Source organism: Camponotus floridanus, unplaced genomic scaffold, assembly GCF_003227725.1.
Source record: "Camponotus floridanus strain SB8 unplaced genomic scaffold, Cflo_v7.5 scaffold41, whole genome shotgun sequence".
In the NCBI taxonomy this organism is placed as follows: domain Eukaryota; kingdom Metazoa; phylum Arthropoda; class Insecta; order Hymenoptera; family Formicidae; genus Camponotus; species Camponotus floridanus.
The window spans coordinates 692,786-716,498 of record NW_020229559.1 but is presented as its reverse complement, the minus strand read 5'-3'; the positions used below and the strand labels follow the sequence as shown (position 1 = coordinate 716,498).

Below are 23,713 nucleotides of genomic sequence, written 5' to 3'. Positions count from 1 at the left end.
CAAAATCATATGTATATTATATTTCAATCGTAAAAATATTTAATTCGATTTTCATTTTTGATTTTTTTCATCTCGAGAGAAATCTGCTCTTGCAAAAAAAAATATTAAATTTGAAAGGCGATCTATGAAAAACGTATAGTTCATGGTAAGATCTGGCAATCTAGCACTCCTTCAACGACACTTTCCGACAGCTGCTCCCGCGCGCATTCGTATCATTCCGTCATCAATCGCGGAATCTCGGGATTGGATCTCGCGAAATCGTATCATTTATTGAACAATGGCCACGGTACTTGGACGTGTAATTGTGTATGGGGGTAAGGGTGCCCTCGGCTCGGCTTGCGTATCGCAATTTAAAACCCAGAATTGGGTGAGTGGTGAAATTCATGAATGTCATTACTCTCTCATATTAATCTTGGATTAATCGCATCGTTATCTTATCGGCAGTTTTATCACCACATATTGCATTCGTAAATTTCATGTTCGATATTCTATCAACAATATTTTTTACAAAAATAAAAATGTACATTATTAAATATAATCAATGTCAAATAATGAAATAAAAGTCTAATATTTATTATTCGATTTATTGATATAATTGCTGTGATATGTATGATGCATAAATGCACATTTTCATAGCTATTTTAATCTTGTCATTGAATTTATTGTAACAAAAAAAAGAAAAAAAGAAATAATTTTCATAATGTGTATGACTTTAATAATGTGATATTTATAAGTCAAAATGTTGAACAGCATAGTACTGCCATGATTTAAATATAATGAACTTTCCTTGTCAATTTTCTTGGTTTGATTAAGTTGTGACAATATTAGATATTTTATAATAATTTAAAGTTATGTGTAATATATAGCTAATCCTTTGTTAATTTAATACACATATATGTTTACATGCTGAAACAAATTTTATTATTATATTCAAATGTTATATTCATATGTATATTTATTTCTATCCTTCCTTAGAAACATATACATATAGGAGAATATGTAGGATAAAAACTGTGTATCAAGGTCATTTTATGTAATAATAGTCAAGAGAGACCTTTCACAACCACTCCTTCTAGATTGCTTATCTGTAATAAATATGCATTAGATAAATCAGATTTTATGCTAAAGCATAAATATTTATTACTATTATTTTATTATTTTATTTATAAAAATGTTGCTCCTCCCATAGAGATTGCTTATCTGGAGGTAACAAATATTTATTTAAATAAATCACAAAAACTGATATATCATTTAAATCATACATATTTTTTAAAATAAACCACATGTTATAAACCAGATATTTATTACATTATAATATTAATACATTTATAACTAATTATATTATTTATAAAAATGTCAATTGTATATCATTGTTTATAAAGTTATATGTTAAATATTAATACAAAATTTTTTTATAGAAGCAATATCATGTTTAAATGTGTATTTTATCGCATCTTGAATTATAATAATTAATTTTTCTCCTATGAATCAGATAATTAATAAAATTTTTTATACATTACATATTATATAATCACATTATTGTAAAAAAATATAATATTTTATAACACATGTGCTGTTATAATATTTCTTAAAATTAATTTTTAATATAATGTGTATTATATTATAATTTTAGTGGGTTGGCTGCATTGATACAAATCCAAATGAACAAGCTGATTTAAGTGTAATTGTAAATCCTGACAATGATTGGCTGCAGCAGGTAAGTTTTCATTATTTTCAATCTTTTTTTATTACAATATTAAAGTACATTATTAAACATTATTTTGTTATTGTTATCTTAGGAAACGAAAATTCTGGCCCAAATTGAAAATACTCTGAAAGATGAAAAAGTTGATGGTATTATTTGTGTAGCTGGAGGATGGGCTGGTGGCAATGCAGCACATAAAGATTTTGTAAAGAATAGTGATTTAATGTGGAAACAAAGTGTTTGGAGTTCCATTATAGCTGCTAGCATTGCATCTCGATATTTGAAGGAAGGAGGATTTCTTTCTTTAACTGGTGCAAAGGCAGCATTGGAAGAAACACCAGGTCTTTTCTTGAATGAATTAATATATATATTTAGTCATATATATATTTTTTTATACTTACTAAAAATCAATTTTATTCAATCAGGTATGATTGGCTATGGTATGGCAAAAGCAGCAGTTCATCAATTGACAAAATCTCTAGCGGCTAAAGATAGTGGTCTTCCTTCCAATAGTTTGGTAGCTTGTATACTACCTATTACTTTGGATACACCAATGAATAGAAAATGGATGCCAAAAGCTGATACAAGTACATGGACTCCACTTGATTTTGTGTCGAAGTAAGATAACATTTTCTCATCACAAATGTCTTGTATAATTTGAGATTTATAAATTTATCTTTATCTATATAGTTTGTTTTGGAAATGGTCTCAGAATCAAGATCGACCTACTAATGGTTCTCTCCTGCAGCTTATTACTAAGGACAATAAGACAGAACTAATTACAGCTTAAAAATATGGAACAGATAAAATTCGTGGGAACAAAAATCTCAAAGCATTTATGACAATATACATATATTTCATTTTTATTGTTGCATAAAGAAGGAATATGTTCAGAGACAAATCCTTCACCCATACAATCTTTATTTTTATATCAAGAATTAATATATGATTTCAGCATAATATATTTTTGTATATTAATGTATAGATAATTGATGTATAGATTGTTTAATTATTTTAAATAAGCAAATAATTTTTGTACATTAACATATACATCTCTATTATTAATATAATATGTATATTATATTGGATATTACAAAAGAATGGTTAATGCATTATATATTGTCTGTTTCATGTAAATTTACTATCCTATATACAAATATAATAGAGTATATGTAAGTGTAAATTTAATAGGGAATTAAACAGAGATATTACATATAATAAACAATTATCTTGATAGGAACACAATTTATAAATAAATTGTAAAATAATAGCACTATTATTATTACTTATGTTATATATAATATTCACTTATCTAGAATATGAAAATATATATTTAATTCAAGTTAATTATAATTAACTCAAATTTATTAAATTATAAATAGATAAGGAAATAAGAAAAAAAATTTGATATTTTAATTTTTCTTCAAAAACTATATTGATCTCTATAAAATCTAACTTTAAATAATTATTTTTTGAAAATCTTGTAAAATGTAATCATTATAAATTATATATTTTAAAAAATAATCTTTATACCATTAAAAATATACATATATTTTTTCTATCAGAGAGAAAAGGAAAAAAGCTAAGATATTTTAATTTTAAACATTTTAAATTAATCTGTATCCAATGTAATTAATACATTTGAAGAAGTTCAAATATCAGCCCGGATAGCTCAGTCGGTAGAGCATCAGACTTTTAATCTGAGGGTCCAGGGTTCGAGTCCCTGTTCGGGCGATTTTTTTTTTAATTTTTTTTAAATTAAAGATACTGCCTATTATTATATATGAATATATGCTTATTAAATCTCATATATTGTACGCACAAATTACATATGGGCTATTATACATATATACATTATAATACATAGTCTTCACAGATCTTTATTTGATACTTTTGTACAATATAGAGTTTATCATTTGCGACTGCGATAATGATGTCGGAATAATATGCGACTAGTTTTACAGATATACAAATCAATCAACATTTTATGAACATATACTAATGTCAAATAAGTTAAGTTTATGTTGCTTTGGATGGTGTGAACATATCATCAAACATTTTTTGTTCCGCTGAAAAAAAAATAAGATTCATGTTTATAACATAACATATTTATATTCATAACATACTTATAATATAATTATTTATGTTATAAATTATGTTTATAAGATATTTATATAGTACAATGTTTGATACAAGTTATTTGGACAATTTATCTTCTAAAATCAGACATTTTTTAAATCACACTCTCTCTCTTTTTTGCCAATATAATATTGTTTCCTGAATAAAGTTCTGTATAAAATACTTTAATTTCAATTACACTTCAAATATTATTGAAACTAAAAATATTAATTCTAGAAAAAAAATGACTGAAAAATAGATATCTTTTATAGACTCTGTAACATTTTAACATAATATAGTGACATTTAATGTTACTTTATTAAATATATTAAATATATATATTTATAAATATACTTTATTAAATATATATATTTCAAATAACATATATCGTAAATCTATATTTATATAATTTTTTTTACCTATTTGAGCAAGTCTCTTTTCTTCAGCTAGTTTTGCATCGCGCATAGGTTTAAGCTTCAATTCCTCTTCTCTACGAGCATTTTCTCTTTTACTTAATCTTCGCTGATGATATGCACCATAAACGATTCCAGTAAAAAGAAGACTCCAGCGGCAAAACTATAAAATGAAATATTTGTATTAATTTATTAATTGGCTAAATAAGGATAGCAGAATTTTATGGGAAATATTAGATGTAATATTAACGAAAGTCTATTATATTTCATACAGATTTTATATAGATTAAGACATTTCAGGTTAGAAAATGAAAGAATGACATTAGATGAACTTATTTTTAATGAAACTTTAAACTGTAGCCACAAGTTGTCATGATCGCAGTAAAATTATCATTGTCATCTTTTACACATATTTATCATTCCATACATTTTCATGAAACGATAGAAAAATTATGTAATAAAATCAATTTTTAGTCGAGATGGGAGGTAGAGTTTTATTAAGATAGTTATAAGTAAAAAATATATTTTGAATACTTTGAAGTAAAATAAATTATATGAAGATGCAGAGTAATATATACGATAATGAAAAATTGTATCTTACTTTAATAAAAGGAGAAACCCGCAAAGGTCTCGGATTCAGTTCGGCGGTCGACATTTTGTTCGGATAAGGATCACCTGACGTATTTGTTGTGAATTGTGCGTCTGCTCAGATAAGACACACACATTTCGACTACGAGAGAGTTATTTTATCCAATATTTAATTGTGATTGGATGTCGAAAAATTTAATAACAATAATTATAATAATTGTAATAATTATAATTATAATTATACTCACTAAATTCTTCGAAAAATATAATGATAAAAAATAAAAGAAAATAATATCCTTTTATGAAAAAATAATATTTTTTCATAAAGAATATAAGACTTATATGATTGTTTTTCTCTAACTTCTATACAAAAATTCATCGTATATTGTTTCTGATACAGTATCTTCTATTTGGAGAACAATTTTGTAGCTTGTGTTAAAATTTCGTTAATATCAAATATCCATTTCTCTCATCTTTCAAAATATATTGAATATATATCTTCCTCTGTCCTTCCAAAATATATTGAAATATCACAAATTAGAGCATTTCGCAAAAAATGTCTTTACCCTCGGAGGTGAGAAAATTACTCGTCGGTCGCGATGTGACTCATAGAGGGCGCCTGACAGAAATTTTTGCCGAGTATCCTATCTAGAATATACAAACTTCATGCACCTCTTTCGACGGGGAACGAAGCTTCGCGTTCGAATTTCTCGGCAGTAAGCAAAATGGCGTCATTGTGGACGGTGATGTCATTCGTGTTTTCCATGTTACTGATGCCCTTCCTTATGCTACTAATAGCAATTGTATTCTTCGCTTGTATTGGCAAGTCCCTCGGTGTACGCAGGCTGTACATCAAGCTGTTGCTGGCCCTCTTCGAGGTGAGTGCGCGAGCACCGATATTTCGTTGAAAATTTCGAATTTAACCGGCACGAATTTTCGCGTTATCTCGGCGACATAAAATGCGCTTTTTCGCGATATCGAGAACGTGCCTCGCGTCGTCCCGCGAGGTCTCGGTTTTCACAATCACGTCTCTCCTCTCTCGCCGGAAGAGCGTTTCCTGTATCGAAACTTTAGGACACGTGTATTGAATGCAAGTCTCGAATAATCTCCCGCGTCAATACGTAAATCGCCTTTTTTTTCGACATACTCGAATATGATTCATAATACTCGCAAAATACTATAACTTTTTTTTATGGAAAATAATGATTTTAGGAAAACTAAATTGTTTAATTGTGTAAATTATTATTTCTTATATGCTGTAATTTTGGTGGTGAAATTAATTTCTCACGCAGTTTAATTTTACAGACGAAACATATTGACTTCTGTTAATTGCAGTTAATTAAGCGCGCCCCTATTATACTTATTTATCTTATTGCAACTTCAAAATATATGAGCTATGAAAAAATCTCATTCTTGAAAACTATTGTTTAATGTTACGTGGGCTCGATTTATTTTTAGACAGAATAAATCAATGTGTAAGAGAAGTTTCTTCTATTATATTAATTAATATCTAATTATTATATATATGGGTATTAATAAAAATAATAATAATAATGCAACAACTGGGCATTTTATAAATCTTATTCTGTATTATAGTTAATTTGAAAGATTTTCTTGCTTTGAGCATGTAATAATTAACGTATGCGAATAAAAAATTATTAACAAAAAATATTTTAAGAGTAAACTTTGTTGAAATTATTTTCATTAATGAAACCTGTTAACTTACTCGAATGCGGATTGTTACATAACATATAAATGATAAAAATTTTCTGAAAATAAATATTTAATTTTAAAAATTATATATAAGTCTCATTAAAATTTATAATATTTCAAAACACATTAAAAATGTCGTGAAAAGAAGCAATTTGTCATAATCATAATGAATGTAGACAATACTACAAGGGTTATTTTAAAAAAATATATTGAATATATTGAATATATTTTCTTAAATTTTGAAAGAGCGATCTTAACACAAGTATATGTATACATTATTTTTTAAAAAGGGTATTGAGTACATCGGATGATTTAAGTATAAAAAAAATATGCGCACTTTTTTTAATTATATACAACACAAATTGTGTAATATTTATACAAACTACATTAATAAGAAATTCTTTTCATAGTTAGCTTTAAAAAAAATTTACACAGAAATTTATGCGATATTGGTTTTTTTTCTTTTGCTAAACTAATAAACTTAAAAGTGTTAAAGATAAGTAAAAAATAAAATTTTTAGTTTATGTTTTTAAATGAAAAATAATTTAAAGGTTTTTAAATTAAAGATTTTTGTCAGTTATATAAAACAAATTTTTAAAAAAATTGTATATATTATTGTTTATTTAATTTTAAATCTGTTTTAAAACGGTTTAAATTTTTTACTCATTTTACTACTAACAATTATAATTATACATTAAAAAATATTAAATTCTAAAAAAACTAATGTTTAATTAAATGTTTAATAAATTAATGTTTATTAAACATTTATGTATTTATCCTTAAAATTTCCAAATTTATTTATTTAATGAAAAAGCATAGAAACATTAGATATATCAAATTCTCTGCATTTTTAAATTAAAATTAGGGTTGCCTTTTATTCTTTATTAAGCAGGAGAGTTAGATATTTATATATTCTAAACAGATTGCTTATTTTGTAGAAATCCGTTACTCGTACATGTATATTTGTATTTTCAGTTACCACTAATGTAATTTTCGTGCCAATATTGAGAGTATTATAAGATGTTTACATATCACATATATATCAGGGGTATCCGATTCGTCCATTCATACATATATTGATTCATCATTTCCATTTGCCTTTATATTCTACACATATTACTTCTCAATATTCTAATTGATTTAATGACTGATTATTTTTCCCATGATGCGTATTATTTAAAATTTTCATTATTATTAATTACAATAATTTTTTAAAATTTGTTTCTATTTTTAATATATAAATATAGTTCGACAACTGATAAAATTACGACTAATGATTTACTATTTTACCGATTGACTATTTTATATGCTATTATAAATAAAAGTCAAAAATTTGAAAGGAAAGTTAAGCGAGTAGGATCAACAAGTAGCATAATTAATAAATCAGTATAATGCGAAACATCTCAACCCAATTGCATTTACGGAAATGTTTTAATTATGAAATAAATCGTACATACGCGAATCTTAACTGTTCTCTATTATACATAAAACAGCTGATATCACAAAATAGCGCAATCAATTTATCTTTGATGAACGAATCAAACAAATATCAATATATTCATATCATATTCACATCATATTCATATCGTACATTAATATGACTTGTAAACACTTAATGACCTTTTACTTTTAACGAGAATACGTAGCTATGCAATATGTGTATTTTCGGCATGACTTTGTGACTTTGTGCTTCGATAGCAATCTTTCAGCATTCGATGTAAACATACGGATCTTTACAGTGCATCTTTAAATAGTTAAGTCTAAAATCAGAAATAAGTTCGTAAATGAAATTTGCCAAAGTAATTACGAAAATCATACAGAAATAACCCTGTTGACATTAAATAAATCGAACGCAGATTGCCAAAGGAAACTGAAGGGATGGGAAAACCTGCAAACTTTATTGCTTGAATATAATTTGTATTTAAGATGCTTAAGCCCTCCGGTTCATATTAAATTATTCGTATCTTCAGTCATTATTTATGATATTAGGAGCGAAAAATATTATGTGAATTTTTTTACATCGAAATAAATTACTTTTTTTATGTATAACAATTCGCATTTAATAGTGGATTTATAAAATGCATATACCGGCAACTGCTCTTTTAGCATTCTGTATTAAATAAATGCAAATCTATTTATATCTGTCTGATTTCTAGCAAAACTGAATTATGAAAATTTATTAAAATTTATATGTATTTATTAATTCATGAAAATTAATTTCCAGTATATATTTTATTAATCTATACATATAGATGTCAAGTATAGTATTATGTCAAGTATAATATCATGAAAAAAAATATCTTGTATATTTTTAGAAAAAAAAATTATATATAATTTTCTATTCTTGATATCATACTTTAATATATCAGTGAAAAATAAAAAAATTTTAATTATTCTTGGGATCTTTAGAATTAAATATATATATAATCATTTAGAGAATGTTCACTAGTATATTGAACAAACTTTCCTAATTTTTAATGCATATCTAGTGTATTGACTATATAAAGTATGTACATGTCTATGCTATAGTCTAGTAAAATCAATATAAGCTGTCTCCGCGATGGCTTGTAACAGTGCAATTAATCTTTACTTTTATTTATTACAAATTTATTTGTAAATTGGAAAGAAAAAAGTGACAAACGAAACATACCGGCCAATATGTTAATTAATAATTATAATCGAATTATAATTAAATATATTATAATCGAATATTATAATTTAATATATAATTCTACAAGTACAACGAAAATTGCATGTAATGGCAACAATATTAAATTATATATATATATATATATATATATATATACATATATATATATATATATATATGTTATTATATATATGTTATATGTGTATATATATATATATATATGTATATATAATATTATATAAAATTTTATACATTGATTTAAACACATAACGCAAATTATTTTCATTAAAAATCCCGATTATTTGTATCAATAATATAGTTATTAAAAATTATAGGATTTATATTATTTTAATAAATGATATAAAATATATTTAAAAAACACCGAAAATAAAAACATATACATTATAATATTATTTTTATTATCGAGGAATCTACTGAGTCATCGATTATACATATTATTGTGTATAGCAAGATCTAATTTAAATACTTGAAACGTTGTACGTGCGCACATACGTAGAAAATGCGCATTATATATTCAGCAAATATAATTCCGTCTCGATTTGTTAATTCAGTACATAATTCGATGTAACTTGATTATATTACATTTATTTTTTGTACTACTATAAATATTAGCATAATTCATTCAATTAAATTAGTTCGAAAAAAATTCTATGAAAAAAACATGATATAAATGATAAATTATATTTTATATAAATGATAAATTATATAATTATAATAAATTAAATGATAATGCTTGATAAGAACAAAAATCTTGATGAATAAGATGTTTCAAGAATCTGTCAATACTTTGAACCTTAGTCCGACTTTTTGTACTGTGATGTCAGAAGCAAAGAAAGTATTAAGTTATACATATGAATACGAAGAATTCATCATTGATATTATTTGTCATTGATATTATTCTAGTTTCGATGGTCGGAAAAGTTGATTTATAAAACATGTGTCACCTTACCGTCTAGACACATGTAACGAATATATCATTCTAAATATCTGAATAAAAATATAGTTAAGAACTAAAATAATATAAAATATTATAATAATAATAAATAATAATTGATATGAAAATGTTTACATTTAGATCTATTTCAAACTAAAATATCTTTGAAGAGGAAATAATTTATGTGTAAATGTAAGTTTAATAAAAAAAAATATCTATATAATCTTATGTTCTTTTTGCTTCTGCAATTTCTCAATTTAATAAGATCTCTTCAAAATATTGAACAAAGAATTTAAAGAAATCTTTCTTTTAATATAACATAATAAAAATATTTATATCTTTGTGTTGAAGAATTGTAATATATCCATTCTTAATTTTTTATTACTATATAATATTTTAAAGTATAAATACGTAAATTAAATGTATAATTAGAACAATTAATATAATATTTTTGTGGATCTTATTCATTTTCATTTCTTATTATCTCAATTTTATATTAAATTTTCTTCAATTATTTAAATCCAGGAAAAGAAAATGAAAAATTTATGTTATACTAAATCTAAAAAATAAAATCTTTAATATATTTATTTAATCATGATAAAATATATGCAACCAAAAAAGAACACAAAAAATGGAATATAAAAATTTTATTGTTAGATATATTATATTAGATATATTATATTGTTAGATATATTATTATAGAATATGCGGGTTTTAAATAGTACAGTAATTGCGCAAAATGTCTTTGCAAACATTTTAATTCATTGCTACTTTGGAAATTCTTATTCGAATCTTGAATCTTACTTGATTATGTCGCAATATATTGAATTCGATTAAAAGTATTGAATAGTCTTATTGAAATGAAAAGCAGTATAGCATTTTATATCTCATATTAAAAAATTATAATTTTTAAATTATAATTTAAAGATGTAATTATATATAATATAAATTAATTTATAAATTAATGAATAGTGTTACTATAAATTAGACAATATTATTTCGAAAAATAATACACATAAATGAAGCTAATGCTACTTACTTTCTAATTACAGAGAATTATTCATTTTCTCTTTTTTTATTCGATTTCATCTTTTCGAATGACTGATAAAAAACGAAAAATGAAACTATAATAGGTATAATTCATGACTAATTCATCAAACTTAAAAAATATGAATTGCTTAGTTAGTACTTTGAGTATGTGTTTTGAAAAAAGTAACTGCTAAGAATTGCATCAACAACATCTGGAACTCAATGTGCCTATCTTTCCTGAATTGAAAAATATTATTTTGTATCGTATGTCGCGATAATCAAAGCAAAGATGCAGTTTATTTGCAATATTCTACACACACACAAACTTTTCGTTATCAGACTATATATTCTCACTTTCAAGGAAAATACCGATACAATTTCCATCTTAAATCAATGTAGACGTTCTCGTATCATTTTTATATGATTATTATACCTCACGACTTTTGTTTATCACACCGTGTTATCACTTTGATTTCATGATAAACGGATAAACGGAAACAGCTGAAAAGTAAAATTTTATTAATATAAATTTTTTGAGCACAATTTTAAGAAGAATAATAAAAAAATGAATTTAAATACAGAATGTGTGTGTGTGATTTTCTTAATTATTTTCACATTTAAAGATTTTAAAATTTATATATAAAAAGATCTATATATAATTGCAAAACTGTTTGTGATATTTTTAATAAAAATAATGGATTAGAAATTTAATATTAGATTATTTTTCTATTAGCTCATTAAATTTATTTTTATTTTCTTGCTATTTTTTAATCCAATTATAGAGACCAATATATTTTTATAATGATTAAAAACCGATTATAACATAATGATTATAACATATGACTTAACATTTTTAGAATTATTATTAAATACTTTAGAATTATTTAAAATGTCAGATCTCATATTTTTTAATAAGTATATAAAAATCATAAAGATATATTTTTTTAAATACAACGCACGGAAATCTTATAGTGGAAATTTAAAGTGTTTATTGATCTCTTATAATATAAGCGTGATTTCGAGTTATGATTCTTAACTAACATGTAGCGTTACCGAAGATAGGGAGACTATTTTTGTCAATAGAATCTATGCACGCGGATCTACATGAGCACCCTGTTTATAGAGTATAAAATGTAACCTAGATTCATCTAAACTCTTGTGTCTTCTGTATCATTGATATAATTTATGTTGTCCACTCTATAAAGCATTTCCAGATATAGGAATATATATTGAATAGATTGTTATCTAGATCGTACGCGAAATTTAGGATCATAGGAAATTATGAATGTATGCAAATTGTTACATAAAAAATATAATATTATAAAATAATTTATTTGGATATGTATTGCAAGCAATTACAATACATACATACATGCATATATATAAATATAATTTTTTTTTTCTGCAATAAGTGACAACATTATTGAAATATAATATTATCAAAGCATATTATCAAAGCATAATTGATTCGAAACCAATTGAATAAAATAAATATATGAAAATATCTATGGAATTTGAACCATGAACGATCAGATATGACTTATATACTTATGTGTTAGGGGCAGTCCGCGCAACAATAATAGATCCTGAGCATGTACATTGTATGCGCGGAGTTATAAGAGAGGTCGAGTATATTAACCCAAGCTCTTATGTGTAAAACAAAAAAAAAAGAATAAAGTACAGTACAGAAAAAAATAGAATAATTCAAATATATTAATAGAGCAAAATATTATGCCTATACATATAGAGAAAAACGACTACCATCTGAATGCATAGCATATATATTTATTATGTTAGACAGGATGATGAAGCAATCCTTGATTGAATGATTTTCCAACGTAAACATACAAACTTAGGAGCTAAAATGTTTATTTTCTTATCTTAATGTTTATTATCTTAATGTTTTCGATACATCCACACTAATAAATCATCAGTATTCGTCACATGGCTCATTTCGGTTCCTTACAGTGCATTTTGCGAGAGCTTTGACCTTTTTGTGGTGGAAACTTTAATGGTATTAAGAGAGATAAGAGAACAATATCTGATATGTACTCATCGAATAATAATAATGAATTCAAAGTTTTCTCAATAAAGAGAATAATGATATTATTGTATATAATTATGTTCATAATTGGTCGATCATTCGAGTAATTAATCACCAAAGCATTAAAATAAACTGATATTAATAGAAATAATTTATATTGCAAATAATTAATAATTTTATAATTTTAATTATTTTATCATTTTACTTTTCACATATATAAAACGGCATTAGTTGTTATCATTTTAATGCATTAATATAAATATAAAAAATTTTAATTTTTTCTCTTAATTTTAATGGTTTTCGTTTAAATAAGCAAGCAAGAAAGTCACGAATCAAAATTATTTAAAAAATATTTTTTTCAAATTTTTTCTAGAGTTAAAAATTTATTAAAAACATAAGAGAGTTGCGATTATATAGTATATAAATTTTATACTAAATTAAGTTGGTATTTTAAAAATGCATTCTTAATCGTCGCTTTCTTGAATGTATTATTAAACTTTCTCCGAATCTTCTTAAGTTTATATGCTAGTAAGAACATACTCCGATGACTATAAAAATAAAGATTCTATAATTTTTTTTCTCATGAACCGATCGCCTTCAATTTTTTATCTGGAAACAAAATTGTAAAACATCGATATTTCCCATGAAAATAACATTTTTCTCAATATCTCTCATTTTTCAGTTTGAAATATAATTATTTGAAAGAGAATGTGTGTCTAAAAATTTATTGTACGTAAAATCAAGTAATATTTTTCTAATTTTCATTAATATCTTGTATGAACTTGTAAAACAAAAATTCTTAGAGAGAAATATACATGTATATACTATATACACTGAGGGAAAAATTTTTTTAAATAAAATAAATTTGTTTTCTTGAAACTTGCTTTAAATGCAAGGAATTGTTTCTTTCATTTAAGCAAAAGCATTTAATTTTAATTAAATATGCATGTTATATTAAGTACATTATTTTCATTTATATATTTTTTATTTAAATACTATTTTCATAAAATATATACTATTTATTAAATTAAATATATTATTTTTTAAAATTAAAAAATTTAAAATTTTTGGGAATAAAAAATACATTTTAATAAATATTTTGTAAAATTAAAATAAAAATATTTCATTAAAAATTATATTTTTTTAAGCATATATATTTTTTTAAACATATGTAAATAAATACTTGACTTAAGCAAACAGACGTTTTGAATACAAGTAAATGCGTGATTAGTACCCACCGAATAAATAGCTTTCTTGAGTTAACTAAAATTTTTTTATTTCAAGATAATTTTTTCTTCAGTGTATGTATAACATGTAAAGTTTAGTCTGTGTACGCAACATTAACGACTACAACTCATCTGAATTTCGGTTTTCGATTGCTAGTGAGAGGCTTTGTACATTTCTCTCGGGAGAAAGGCTAAACATATTGCCGCGTGATCTAGATGCTCTCTCAACACGTTGTCATCACGTGCCGCTAATCATCAGACACAATATTGAAGCTGCGATTCGCGCATTGAAACGTGTGAAGTATCGATTAGCGTACGATTAAGTAACTCATGTCATTCTTTTTATAAATTGTTTATATCAAATCGATGCAATAAGTTATAAATATTATTATTATCATTAAAAACGTGAGAAAACGCTAGATGCAAATAATTCTCTTGTAATTTGTTTTAATAATTTGTTTTAATGTTGTATTAAATTTTTTTACACTATATCTGAGGCTTTTTTAGATTATGTTATTATTTATAAATTTTAGAGTTTTTTTATTTATCTCTAAATTAATAAAAGATATAGATCTTAACATTTGTTAATATTAATATTAAAATTGAAAGAAAATATTTATTATTGTATGTATACATATACTGATTTATTATATAAATTGAGATGTCATATGTATGCGACACGTGATAACAGGAAACGTTAATATGAGAAGCGAATGATCAATATACAATAATCAATATCAACTAACGTAAGAGATTGTTTAAATGAAATTGACCTATATTAATGACCAATAAAATCTTCTTCAAATTGAAATACAATTTTTTAAAAGAGGATATTATATCTGTGGAAACCTGTCGTAAGATTAAGTAATATTTTCTAATTTTTATATTTGACATTTTGTACAAAAATAAATATTTGCATATAAAATAGAAATTTGCCGAGAGAAATATGAATTGAATATAAAGTCGAAAAAATAAAGACGAAAATATAAAGTCTAATTTGTGTTCATCTGCAGCATCAGTGATTACGAATCATCTTGAATTTCCATTTTCGATTGCGGAAACAATATATGGAAATTTTTCATAATAAATATAAGCATATGTGTTTTATGCTACTAATTATAATTATAATAATTCGCAATAATTGTGTTACTAATTATAATAATTATAATAATTTTGATGCTTTATATTAATTAGCAATAATTTGCATATTTCTGTAATACTGATTAAGATACTCCGGAGGATTAAAGGAGGATATTTTTTAAAGGATTAAAGGAGGATATTTTTTAAAGGATTAAAGGAGAATATTTTTTAAAGTCTTCTAATCTAAAAATATTAATATAAAAGATATTTTTTAAAGTCTTCTAATCTAAAAATATTAATATAAAAATTATTTATTAACTCTAACATCGAGTGAAAAAACGTGATTTGTTATTTACAATCACGTACACTCTGATATTTTAAATGTAAAATTCCCATATCAAGTTTTTTTGATAATAAAAATAAAATATCACGCCACTTCAAAAATATCTTTCGTAATATTGATAAGAATATCTATGTAAGTCATAATCATGGAAATTAAGGCATTTATGATGGACAGTGTTTCTCATCTTTTCTTTTTTCTTTGTTCTCTTTCTACTCTTTGTCTCTTTTTTTCTTTAGAATTTTATAATTTTTGTATTTTCCAAAATGTGTGTGTAATGTATAATATATGAAAATATTAATTTTAAAAAATTATTATTATTACTAACATAAAAGTTCGAGAGTTTACTTTATTCTTTTTTTTTAAACTGATGCAAATCGAAATGTTCAGCCTACTTAAAGTAATAAAATAATTTAATTATTTAATACTTATATATTAAAACTTTATTACTTCATTATTGCATTAGTACTTAGAAAAATGTTATATGATTGTCAGTTCTATTGTCACATTGACAATTGTAATCTTATAGAAAATACGGAAAAATAATAAACATTACTTGACACATCATCTCTGTTTAATTCACATGCAAAATTATATTTGCTAAAAATAACAATTAAAATCATTAGCTATAAATTAAAAATCATTAATATAAAAAGTCATTAAAAGTCATTAATATAATCATTATTTATATATTAATATAATCATTTAGAGTCAGGTGATATGAAATTATGATTGCGTCATTATTTTCGATATAAACATACTGAATAAATTCAAGTTCAATCAACTTGCATTTATTCAATGCATTTGTACCGGAAATAATGATACAATCATGATTCCATATTATATCTATATCATAGAGCAAAAGAGGCTGAATGGAGGCTGAAAAAGGTGAATTTATGCTAGATGTTAATATTCATTATGGTGCATTCGTGCTGAATATTGCGTCATTCGTACCAATGTTTTTTAAGCTTCAAATTTTAGAAATTTACAAAGAAAAATAAAATTTTTTTTGACTTGCAGGAAATTAATTTTTGTATGAAAATTTATTTTATAAACAATTTTATAAAAATCTATTCTTTGTGTGGTAGGTAATAATCCAAAATATTATTTTTAATTTGTCTATATTTATATACGGGCAAACATTTTTTAAATGAAATATATAAAATTAATTAATCTAATTACTTATTATTTAACGAATATTTGACAAATAATTTAGCATAATGTAGTCTCGAAGTAATTAATTGTTAATTAATCAAATATTTCCTATTAAAATATCAAAATATTTGTGTCACAAGCAAAAATAGACCACAGCAATTTATAAAAATAATAATAAAAAAAAAGTAATTGATATTTATTTAATTCGTAATGTTTACGCGTTGGATTATTTTTTGGAATTCTAATATTAACAATTTTTCTTTCTTTTTAAAAGCTTTTATTTATCCTAAGCGATATATTGAAGGACATATGTATTATTAGTATTAATGCATTTATTGTGAGATTGACTTGTCATTATGATGGATCAAAGTCTCGATAGCTATATGATATGATGATTATTAAATATGCCAATCTTCGATAACATATGCTATTCTTGAACACGTGTATGTACAGATTAGCCTCGCGTGTTTTCCGCTATCTCTTACAATAACGAGTAGTATTTTCGAATTACGTAATATTTCATAGCTCCTCCTTGAATTACAATCGCGAGTAACACAATAATCAGATGCATATCGTTACGAATATCATTGTCGTATTTTTAAAGGCATATAAATTCAAAAAAAATTCTTGATTTATAATTCTCTTAATTCTAATTAATTTATTTTAATTATTAATTTATTTTATTTTATAAACATTTTAGTCTATAACTAATCTTAATTAATCGAATCAATATCTTAATTTTTTGAAAAATAATGTGTCCTCCAATATATCGCATAAATTAGAAGTTTCTAAACAAAAAATAATGCAAATGCCGCGTGACCTTTAAACTATAATTATTCATTACAAAAACGTTAATGATGCAAGAAATAATTGATGTAATACATACATTTTATGAGCGATTACACATTGACTATGTCACAGTCCGGCAGACAAAACATAGAGAGTGCGAAGAAGAGAAACGGCACTCGAGATGAAGATGAGAATCTTAGTACAGAAGAAGAATGCGAGTCGCAAACGATCATGGGAAAAAATTCTACGGTAACATCGAAAAAAGCACAAAACGGCTGTGCAGGCAACTTGGTGATAGCCAGATCAAAGGACTTCATCTTAGTTCCGGAGCCAGAAATGCACAATCATGTTGAAGAATCGAATCTAAAAAATGATCAACAAGAAACATCAATTGATGAAGTTAAAAAGGTAAATTTATAAAGTGAAAAAAATATAAATAACAGATTATATATACTTTCATATATACTTTGTCAAATCTTACGTAAATTGAAAATATTTCTTTAATTATTTAAATATTTTAGGACAGGCTTAACCAGAAAAATTCTTTAGAAACATTAAAAGCCGGATTTGCGCCATCAGGTTGCCTAGATTACATCAGAGCGGGCGTTGAAGCTATTATAGAAGATGAGGTGACGTCGCGATTTGAAGCCGAAGAACTTAAGGTAATGCTTTTTCGAGTCTAAAAAAAAAATAAACTATTTATAATAATAGCTATCGCGCGATTTATTAATGTACGTTTATTAAATATATATATGTCTTTAAATAATTTGTCAATGTATTTTTATGTAGAATTGGAATCTGTTAACACGGACGAATAGATTTTATGAATTTATTTCTTGGAAGTTAACTTTCATATGGATGATCGGATTCGTCATACGCTATTGCTTTCTTCTACCCTTAAGGATATTTATTTGCTTTATAGGGGTAAGTGCAATACTATTTCATATATTATGTGTGCGCTATAATTATAATAATAACATATAATAATGATAATACAATGATAATAGTGATAATAATAATGATAATTATAATAAATATGTAGTAAATGTGAAAGAAATAAGGATTCTTACTTGCATATTCATCTAGCAGTATAAATTTCCTTTAGCTAATAAAAAATTTAGATCGTGAATAGTATCTTTTTGCAGAAGAATATGTACAATAGTTAATTTCACATTTTTTAAATGTTTTAAATTTATAATGCTGTATAGCATATTAAGAGCAGCATACTTATATTAAACATAAATTTAAAGCTGCTATACATACTAATATCAGAGCTTCTTAGTTATTATATCGTAATTGTAACATGTTTAATCGGCATTCTACCGACCGCATAAAACATTAATCGAATAATCAGGCTTTCCTTATTGCGTTCAAAATAATATCACGTTCTATCTTGGATAATCACAATCCATAATTTAGTACAAACCAAAAAACGGAGAAGTATGCGTTGTAAATCATACATCCACTCTCAACATCTACATCTTATGCGTCCTAATGATATTCTCTTTATATATGTAATATATTGTGGATAAGATGGTACATTAACAGATAAATTTTCCAGCTTTTAAGCAATTCGTTATATAGTGTAGTGGCGAATATAATTCTCATCTATCAATGTTTAAAGCGCATTTGCTTCAATTTTACTATTTTGTTATTTTATATATTTGGGAATGTCGTACAGAGACAAAATTGTAAAATATTCTATAATAAAATTGTAATTTATAATTCTTATCATTTTAATCTCTCACTATGTATGCAATAGGCTATATATAATATATATATATATATATATATATATATATATATATATATATATATAGCTAAATGGATAGTATATTTTTAAACAGATAGAAAATATAGAAAATATAAAAATATCTCAATTCTTCATATCTATATCGCGCAATAAAACAATATGATTTTAATCAGTTTACTTTCGTATATGTAACTAGAGATCGAATATTTGTTACTAGTATTACAGAAGTTGTTGCGCATTACTGGTAAGTGTTACAGGTAATGTGTCCTGTAACTTTGGTTTACAGGTAGTACCTACTCAGCAACGATAGAGAGAGGGAATCCCACGTTTCTCAGGTGCAAAGCTTGTGGTTTACAGGTGATGTGGCTGACAGTGTGCACTGCAGTAGTGGGCTACGTTCCGGAGGGTAGCTTCAAGCGGTGGCTGAACTACAAAGTCTCCATAATGTGCTTTGCTGTCTTATCCAGTGCTCTGTCTTCAGTCATCACATACAACAACCCAGAGAACCGACCTGTCAGAGGCATATGTGTTGCTAATCACACGTCTCCCATTGATGTACTTGTACTGATGTGTGATAATTGTTATTCCTTGGTATGTTATTCTTATTATTATGAATTTCATGCTGTTCAAAAATCCTTTAGTAGTTGATTTTTAGCACATATAAAATCAGTTCTTTTTTGTTTTGCTTGCAATAACGTTTTTATAAACATTCCTATAATGATATTACTTCATAATTGCGAAAGCATGCTGGTGTATCTCGTTACTTTATAAATTTATTATCTATATTATTTTATGCATAGTATTGAGTTAAAATGTTTTAGAAATTGTATGCTCCTTTTGATGGTTATAAATTTGTTAGGATATTTAATTTTCTTTAGCGAAAATTGAATGAAAAGTTAACGTTTGTATTATAATGTAAAACATTAGAGATACAAAAACTAAATTTTTAAATTAAATAAAATTAAAAATTTAAATTCCACTTTTAAATTGTTAAAGATATAATTTTTATTTTTCTATATTTTTAATATAATTTAATTAAATTATGATGTTGAGTCTCATTATTAATGTAAACTTCAATATATGTAATTTAAAAGCAGTATACAGCTTCTGAAAGGCAATGCTATGAATTTTAAATATAAATTATCAATAATTCTCTTATTTACATTTCTCATTATAGATAGGTCAGAGACATGGTGGTTTCTTAGGAATATTACAAAGAGCTCTTGCCCGTGCTTCTCCACATATATGGTTTGAACGTTCTGAAGTCAAAGACAGAGAAGCAGTTGCAAAAAGGTGCGATCGTTTAAGCATAATTATACATTTTTTTTTGTTATATTTTATATGACAATATAATTGTTTTAAAATGTTATTATAATTATGTTTTGCACAGATTAAAGAAGCATGTATCAGATCCTACAAATCCACCAATACTCATTTTTCCGGAGGGTACATGTATCAACAATACATCAGTTATGCAATTTAAAAAGGGCAGTTTCGAAGTGGACAGCGTTATTTATCCTGTAGCTATAAAAGTAATTTCTTTTTTTTAAATAAAATGCAAATATATATCCTTTAAAAATATATATCTATTCTTTCTACTCTTTATTTTTTAAATAGTACGATCCAAGATTCGGCGACGCATTTTGGAACAGCAGTCGATATTCGATGATACAATATTTGTACATGATGATGTCGAGCTGGGCAATAGTCTGCGATGTTTGGTATCTTCCTCCAATGTATAGAAAGGAGGGGGAGAGTGCTATCGATTTTGCGAATCGAGTGAAATCTGTGATAGCGCGACAAGGTGGACTCGTCGATTTGCAATGGTAATATTCGTTTAATTCAAAAACATTTTTTTTTATTAAGAAATGAAAATATTATATACATATATATTCATCAAATAATTATACGCATATTTCTTTCATGAATGGCAGGGATGGTCAATTGAAGAGGATGAAGCCAAAGAAGGAATGGAGGGAAAAGCAGCAAGAAGAATTCAGTAAACGATTTAAAGTTGAATGAAAAATAAACTCATTGTTTCTAGTCACTTCAAACATTTCATAATGCAAATATTGCGTGTTATTTGTTTGTTTAAACAAAATAATTTCATTCAATTGGCTCGTTTATCACATATTGTTTTTCTGCATTCATTATCATCACCACCGACAAGATACTATTAAAGACCGATGATCTTATGGGACTTAGCGTAACCAGAAAAAAACGTGCAAAATGTTACTGTAGGTAACAAAATCTTTACATTGTCGATAATAAAATAACGATTTTATACATAATTTGTCATTTTTAAAACAGATATATAAAAGATTTATATATTTTCGATAATAAAACAATAGCAGAATGATCTAAAATACTCGCATGATTTAAATAACTCTTGTAATTGTCTTCAATATAATCAAAACGGCTGATAATATCATCAATCTTCTATTATCTTCGGGCCCACCGGGCCCACTTGGTGATTACGAAAATTTACCCAGGGCTGTCGGTCTTTAACAGTATCTCGTCGGTGTCATCACTAAGAAAATTTGTTACATTAAGTTTTAATATAGATCTTTTTGCAGATATGACTGTTTGCATTTTCTTGTCAAATTTCTAGATGAAAATAGAGTGACAACTGTAATTTTGATGCGCGCAGAAACGTATTGCTGTATGTACATTTATAATTATGTAAATGTAAATTTTAAGTTAATTTTTATGCGATATAGCTGGCTAGATGCGTTGACGGTTTCCAGTTTTCATCTAGAAGTTCTTAAAAAGTGCAAACATTATTATTTGCTAGTTTTTAATGTTAATAATATCAAATGATTGTAAAAGCATTACGAATTATTTATATATGTGAAATGTGTAATTATGTTAAAATATGTGATACTTTTTTGCATGTATGAATGTATGGATAGCATCAAAATCTTTCCAATTCATACATATTTCAATTTCCAAAATTACCAGATAATTGAAGACGATGCATTAATTTTCTCTTAACTATAAAAATAGTAGGGGAAAATATAGTTTCTGCTGTAAAATATTTTTAACACAAAAAAAAAAAATATTTATTTATTTTCCTGAAGAAGACTTAACAGAATAGCAAATATAGCACTTTGGATATTAATTATTCTTTAGAAACATTATTGTTATTTTTCTATTAAAACTCTGAATAACATTTCGATATATATATATATATATATATATATATATATATTTTCTACTTTTATATTTTACATATATATATATATATATATATATATATGTATATATATATATATATATATATATATATATATATATACACATATACATAAAATGTCAACTTTAACGCTCTATATGCAATTCATGTCAATATAACAATAAATATAATACACAGTAGTTACGAATTTTAATATAAATAAATATTAATATATCACAATTGTATTTGAAAATCTCGATTCAAAAAACCATCTTAAAAGGAAAAGAAAAAAGATAGATAAATAAATATCAAAAAATGTATTTTCTCACACTTCCAACCAAAATTAAATAGCAAATTTACAATAGGTGCTATTTTTTACTATCGCGATGGAATTACTGTAATTATTAACTTATTAGTCTTATTAATGAAAATGAGTCACTTCTATATAATATCTTTCTATTATTTGTTATATATTTCATCAATTTGGCCTAATTCCTGTTGATTGAAAAAGTGAATACATTATATAATTTATATAATTATATATTATATAATTAAATATATGATTTATTCAATAAATTTTACATTCGATTTTAATAACTTTTTCTAAATCGGTGTCAATCCAAAGAAAGATTTAATTACAGTAATAAGCAAATTTATAAGCTTCTTTTAAATCTTTAAAAATTGTTTTCCGAGAGAACTAAAATAAAAGAATTATTGTTAATTGTAATGAACAATTAGTTGGAGACGATTATTATATAAAAAGTAAATTGTAGAAAATTGAATTACTTTTTGAATTCATCCTAATGCATATATATTATGATTACAAAACTTGTATAAATTTATTGTTTTGTAAAGTTAAACTTAGAGATTCATCCCTCACTTCCTCCTTTCTTGTGCTATTTGTAATGTCATTGTAAATTTTTTTTTCATAAGAAACGGTCTATATATAAAATATATTTTTATAAGTAAATTATTAGTCA

The 23,713-nt window shown here is 24.8% G+C and overlaps 3 protein-coding genes and 1 non-coding gene across 4 annotated transcripts; 3 read left to right on the top strand and 1 right to left on the bottom strand.

Annotated features, from left to right (window-relative positions):
- The first annotated feature begins 161 nt into the window (after positions 1-161).
- Positions 162-2,629, top strand: LOC105258835 (dihydropteridine reductase). Its single transcript, XM_011270367.3, has 5 exons — positions 162-367; positions 1,634-1,717; positions 1,800-2,046; positions 2,131-2,323; positions 2,396-2,629. The coding sequence occupies exons 1-5, from the start codon at positions 278-280 to the stop codon at positions 2,493-2,495; spliced, it is 714 nt and encodes a 237-aa protein (XP_011268669.1). The 5' UTR covers positions 162-277; the 3' UTR covers positions 2,496-2,629.
- Positions 2,630-3,366: 737 nt separating this feature from the next.
- Trnak-uuu lies at positions 3,367-3,439 on the top strand. The gene has a single exon. It is a non-coding gene; the product is annotated as a tRNA-Lys (tRNA).
- Positions 3,440-3,569: 130 nt separating this feature from the next.
- On the bottom strand, positions 3,570-4,962 carry LOC105258832 (ATP synthase subunit e, mitochondrial). The gene is made up of 3 exons (XM_011270365.3): positions 4,838-4,962; positions 4,243-4,399; positions 3,570-3,774 (listed from the first exon to the last, which is right to left on the bottom strand). Exons 1-3 carry the CDS (start codon positions 4,889-4,891, stop codon positions 3,725-3,727), a joined length of 261 nt encoding a protein of 86 aa, XP_011268667.1. The 5' UTR covers positions 4,892-4,962; the 3' UTR covers positions 3,570-3,724.
- A 578-nt stretch (positions 4,963-5,540) lies between these two features.
- Positions 5,541-21,677, top strand: LOC105258831 (glycerol-3-phosphate acyltransferase 3). Its single transcript, XM_011270364.3, has 9 exons — positions 5,541-5,702; positions 17,938-18,213; positions 18,327-18,467; positions 18,595-18,729; positions 19,916-20,149; positions 20,736-20,851; positions 20,949-21,090; positions 21,176-21,384; positions 21,493-21,677. Exons 1-9 carry the CDS (start codon positions 5,550-5,552, stop codon positions 21,578-21,580), a joined length of 1,494 nt encoding a protein of 497 aa, XP_011268666.1. The 5' UTR covers positions 5,541-5,549; the 3' UTR covers positions 21,581-21,677.
- The last annotated feature ends 2,036 nt before the right edge of the window (positions 21,678-23,713 follow it).

Excerpts from the sequence above, each read along its gene's own strand:
- LOC105258831 (XM_011270364.3), top strand. The coding sequence starts at position 5,550 with ATGGCGTCATTGTGGACGGTGATGTCATTCGTGTTTTCCATGTTACTG. Across the intron at positions 18,468-18,594 it reads TTGAAGCCGAAGAACTTAAG|AATTGGAATCTGTTAACACG; the intron begins GTAATGCTTTTT and ends ATTTTTATGTAG. Across the intron at positions 21,091-21,175 it reads TTTATCCTGTAGCTATAAAA|TACGATCCAAGATTCGGCGA; the intron begins GTAATTTCTTTT and ends TTTTTTAAATAG.
- LOC105258835 (XM_011270367.3), top strand. The coding sequence starts at position 278 with ATGGCCACGGTACTTGGACGTGTAATTGTGTATGGGGGTAAGGGTGCC. Across the intron at positions 368-1,633 it reads AATTTAAAACCCAGAATTGG|TGGGTTGGCTGCATTGATAC; the intron begins GTGAGTGGTGAA and ends TTATAATTTTAG. Across the intron at positions 2,047-2,130 it reads AGCATTGGAAGAAACACCAG|GTATGATTGGCTATGGTATG; the intron begins GTCTTTTCTTGA and ends TTATTCAATCAG.
- LOC105258832 (XM_011270365.3), bottom strand. The coding sequence starts at position 4,891 with ATGTCGACCGCCGAACTGAATCCGAGACCTTTGCGGGTTTCTCCTTTT. Across the intron at positions 4,400-4,837 it reads GGGTTTCTCCTTTTATTAAA|TTTTGCCGCTGGAGTCTTCT; the intron begins GTAAGATACAAT and ends TTCATTTTATAG. Across the intron at positions 3,775-4,242 it reads AAAGAGACTTGCTCAAATAG|CGGAACAAAAAATGTTTGAT; the intron begins GTAAAAAAAATT and ends TTTTTTTTTCAG.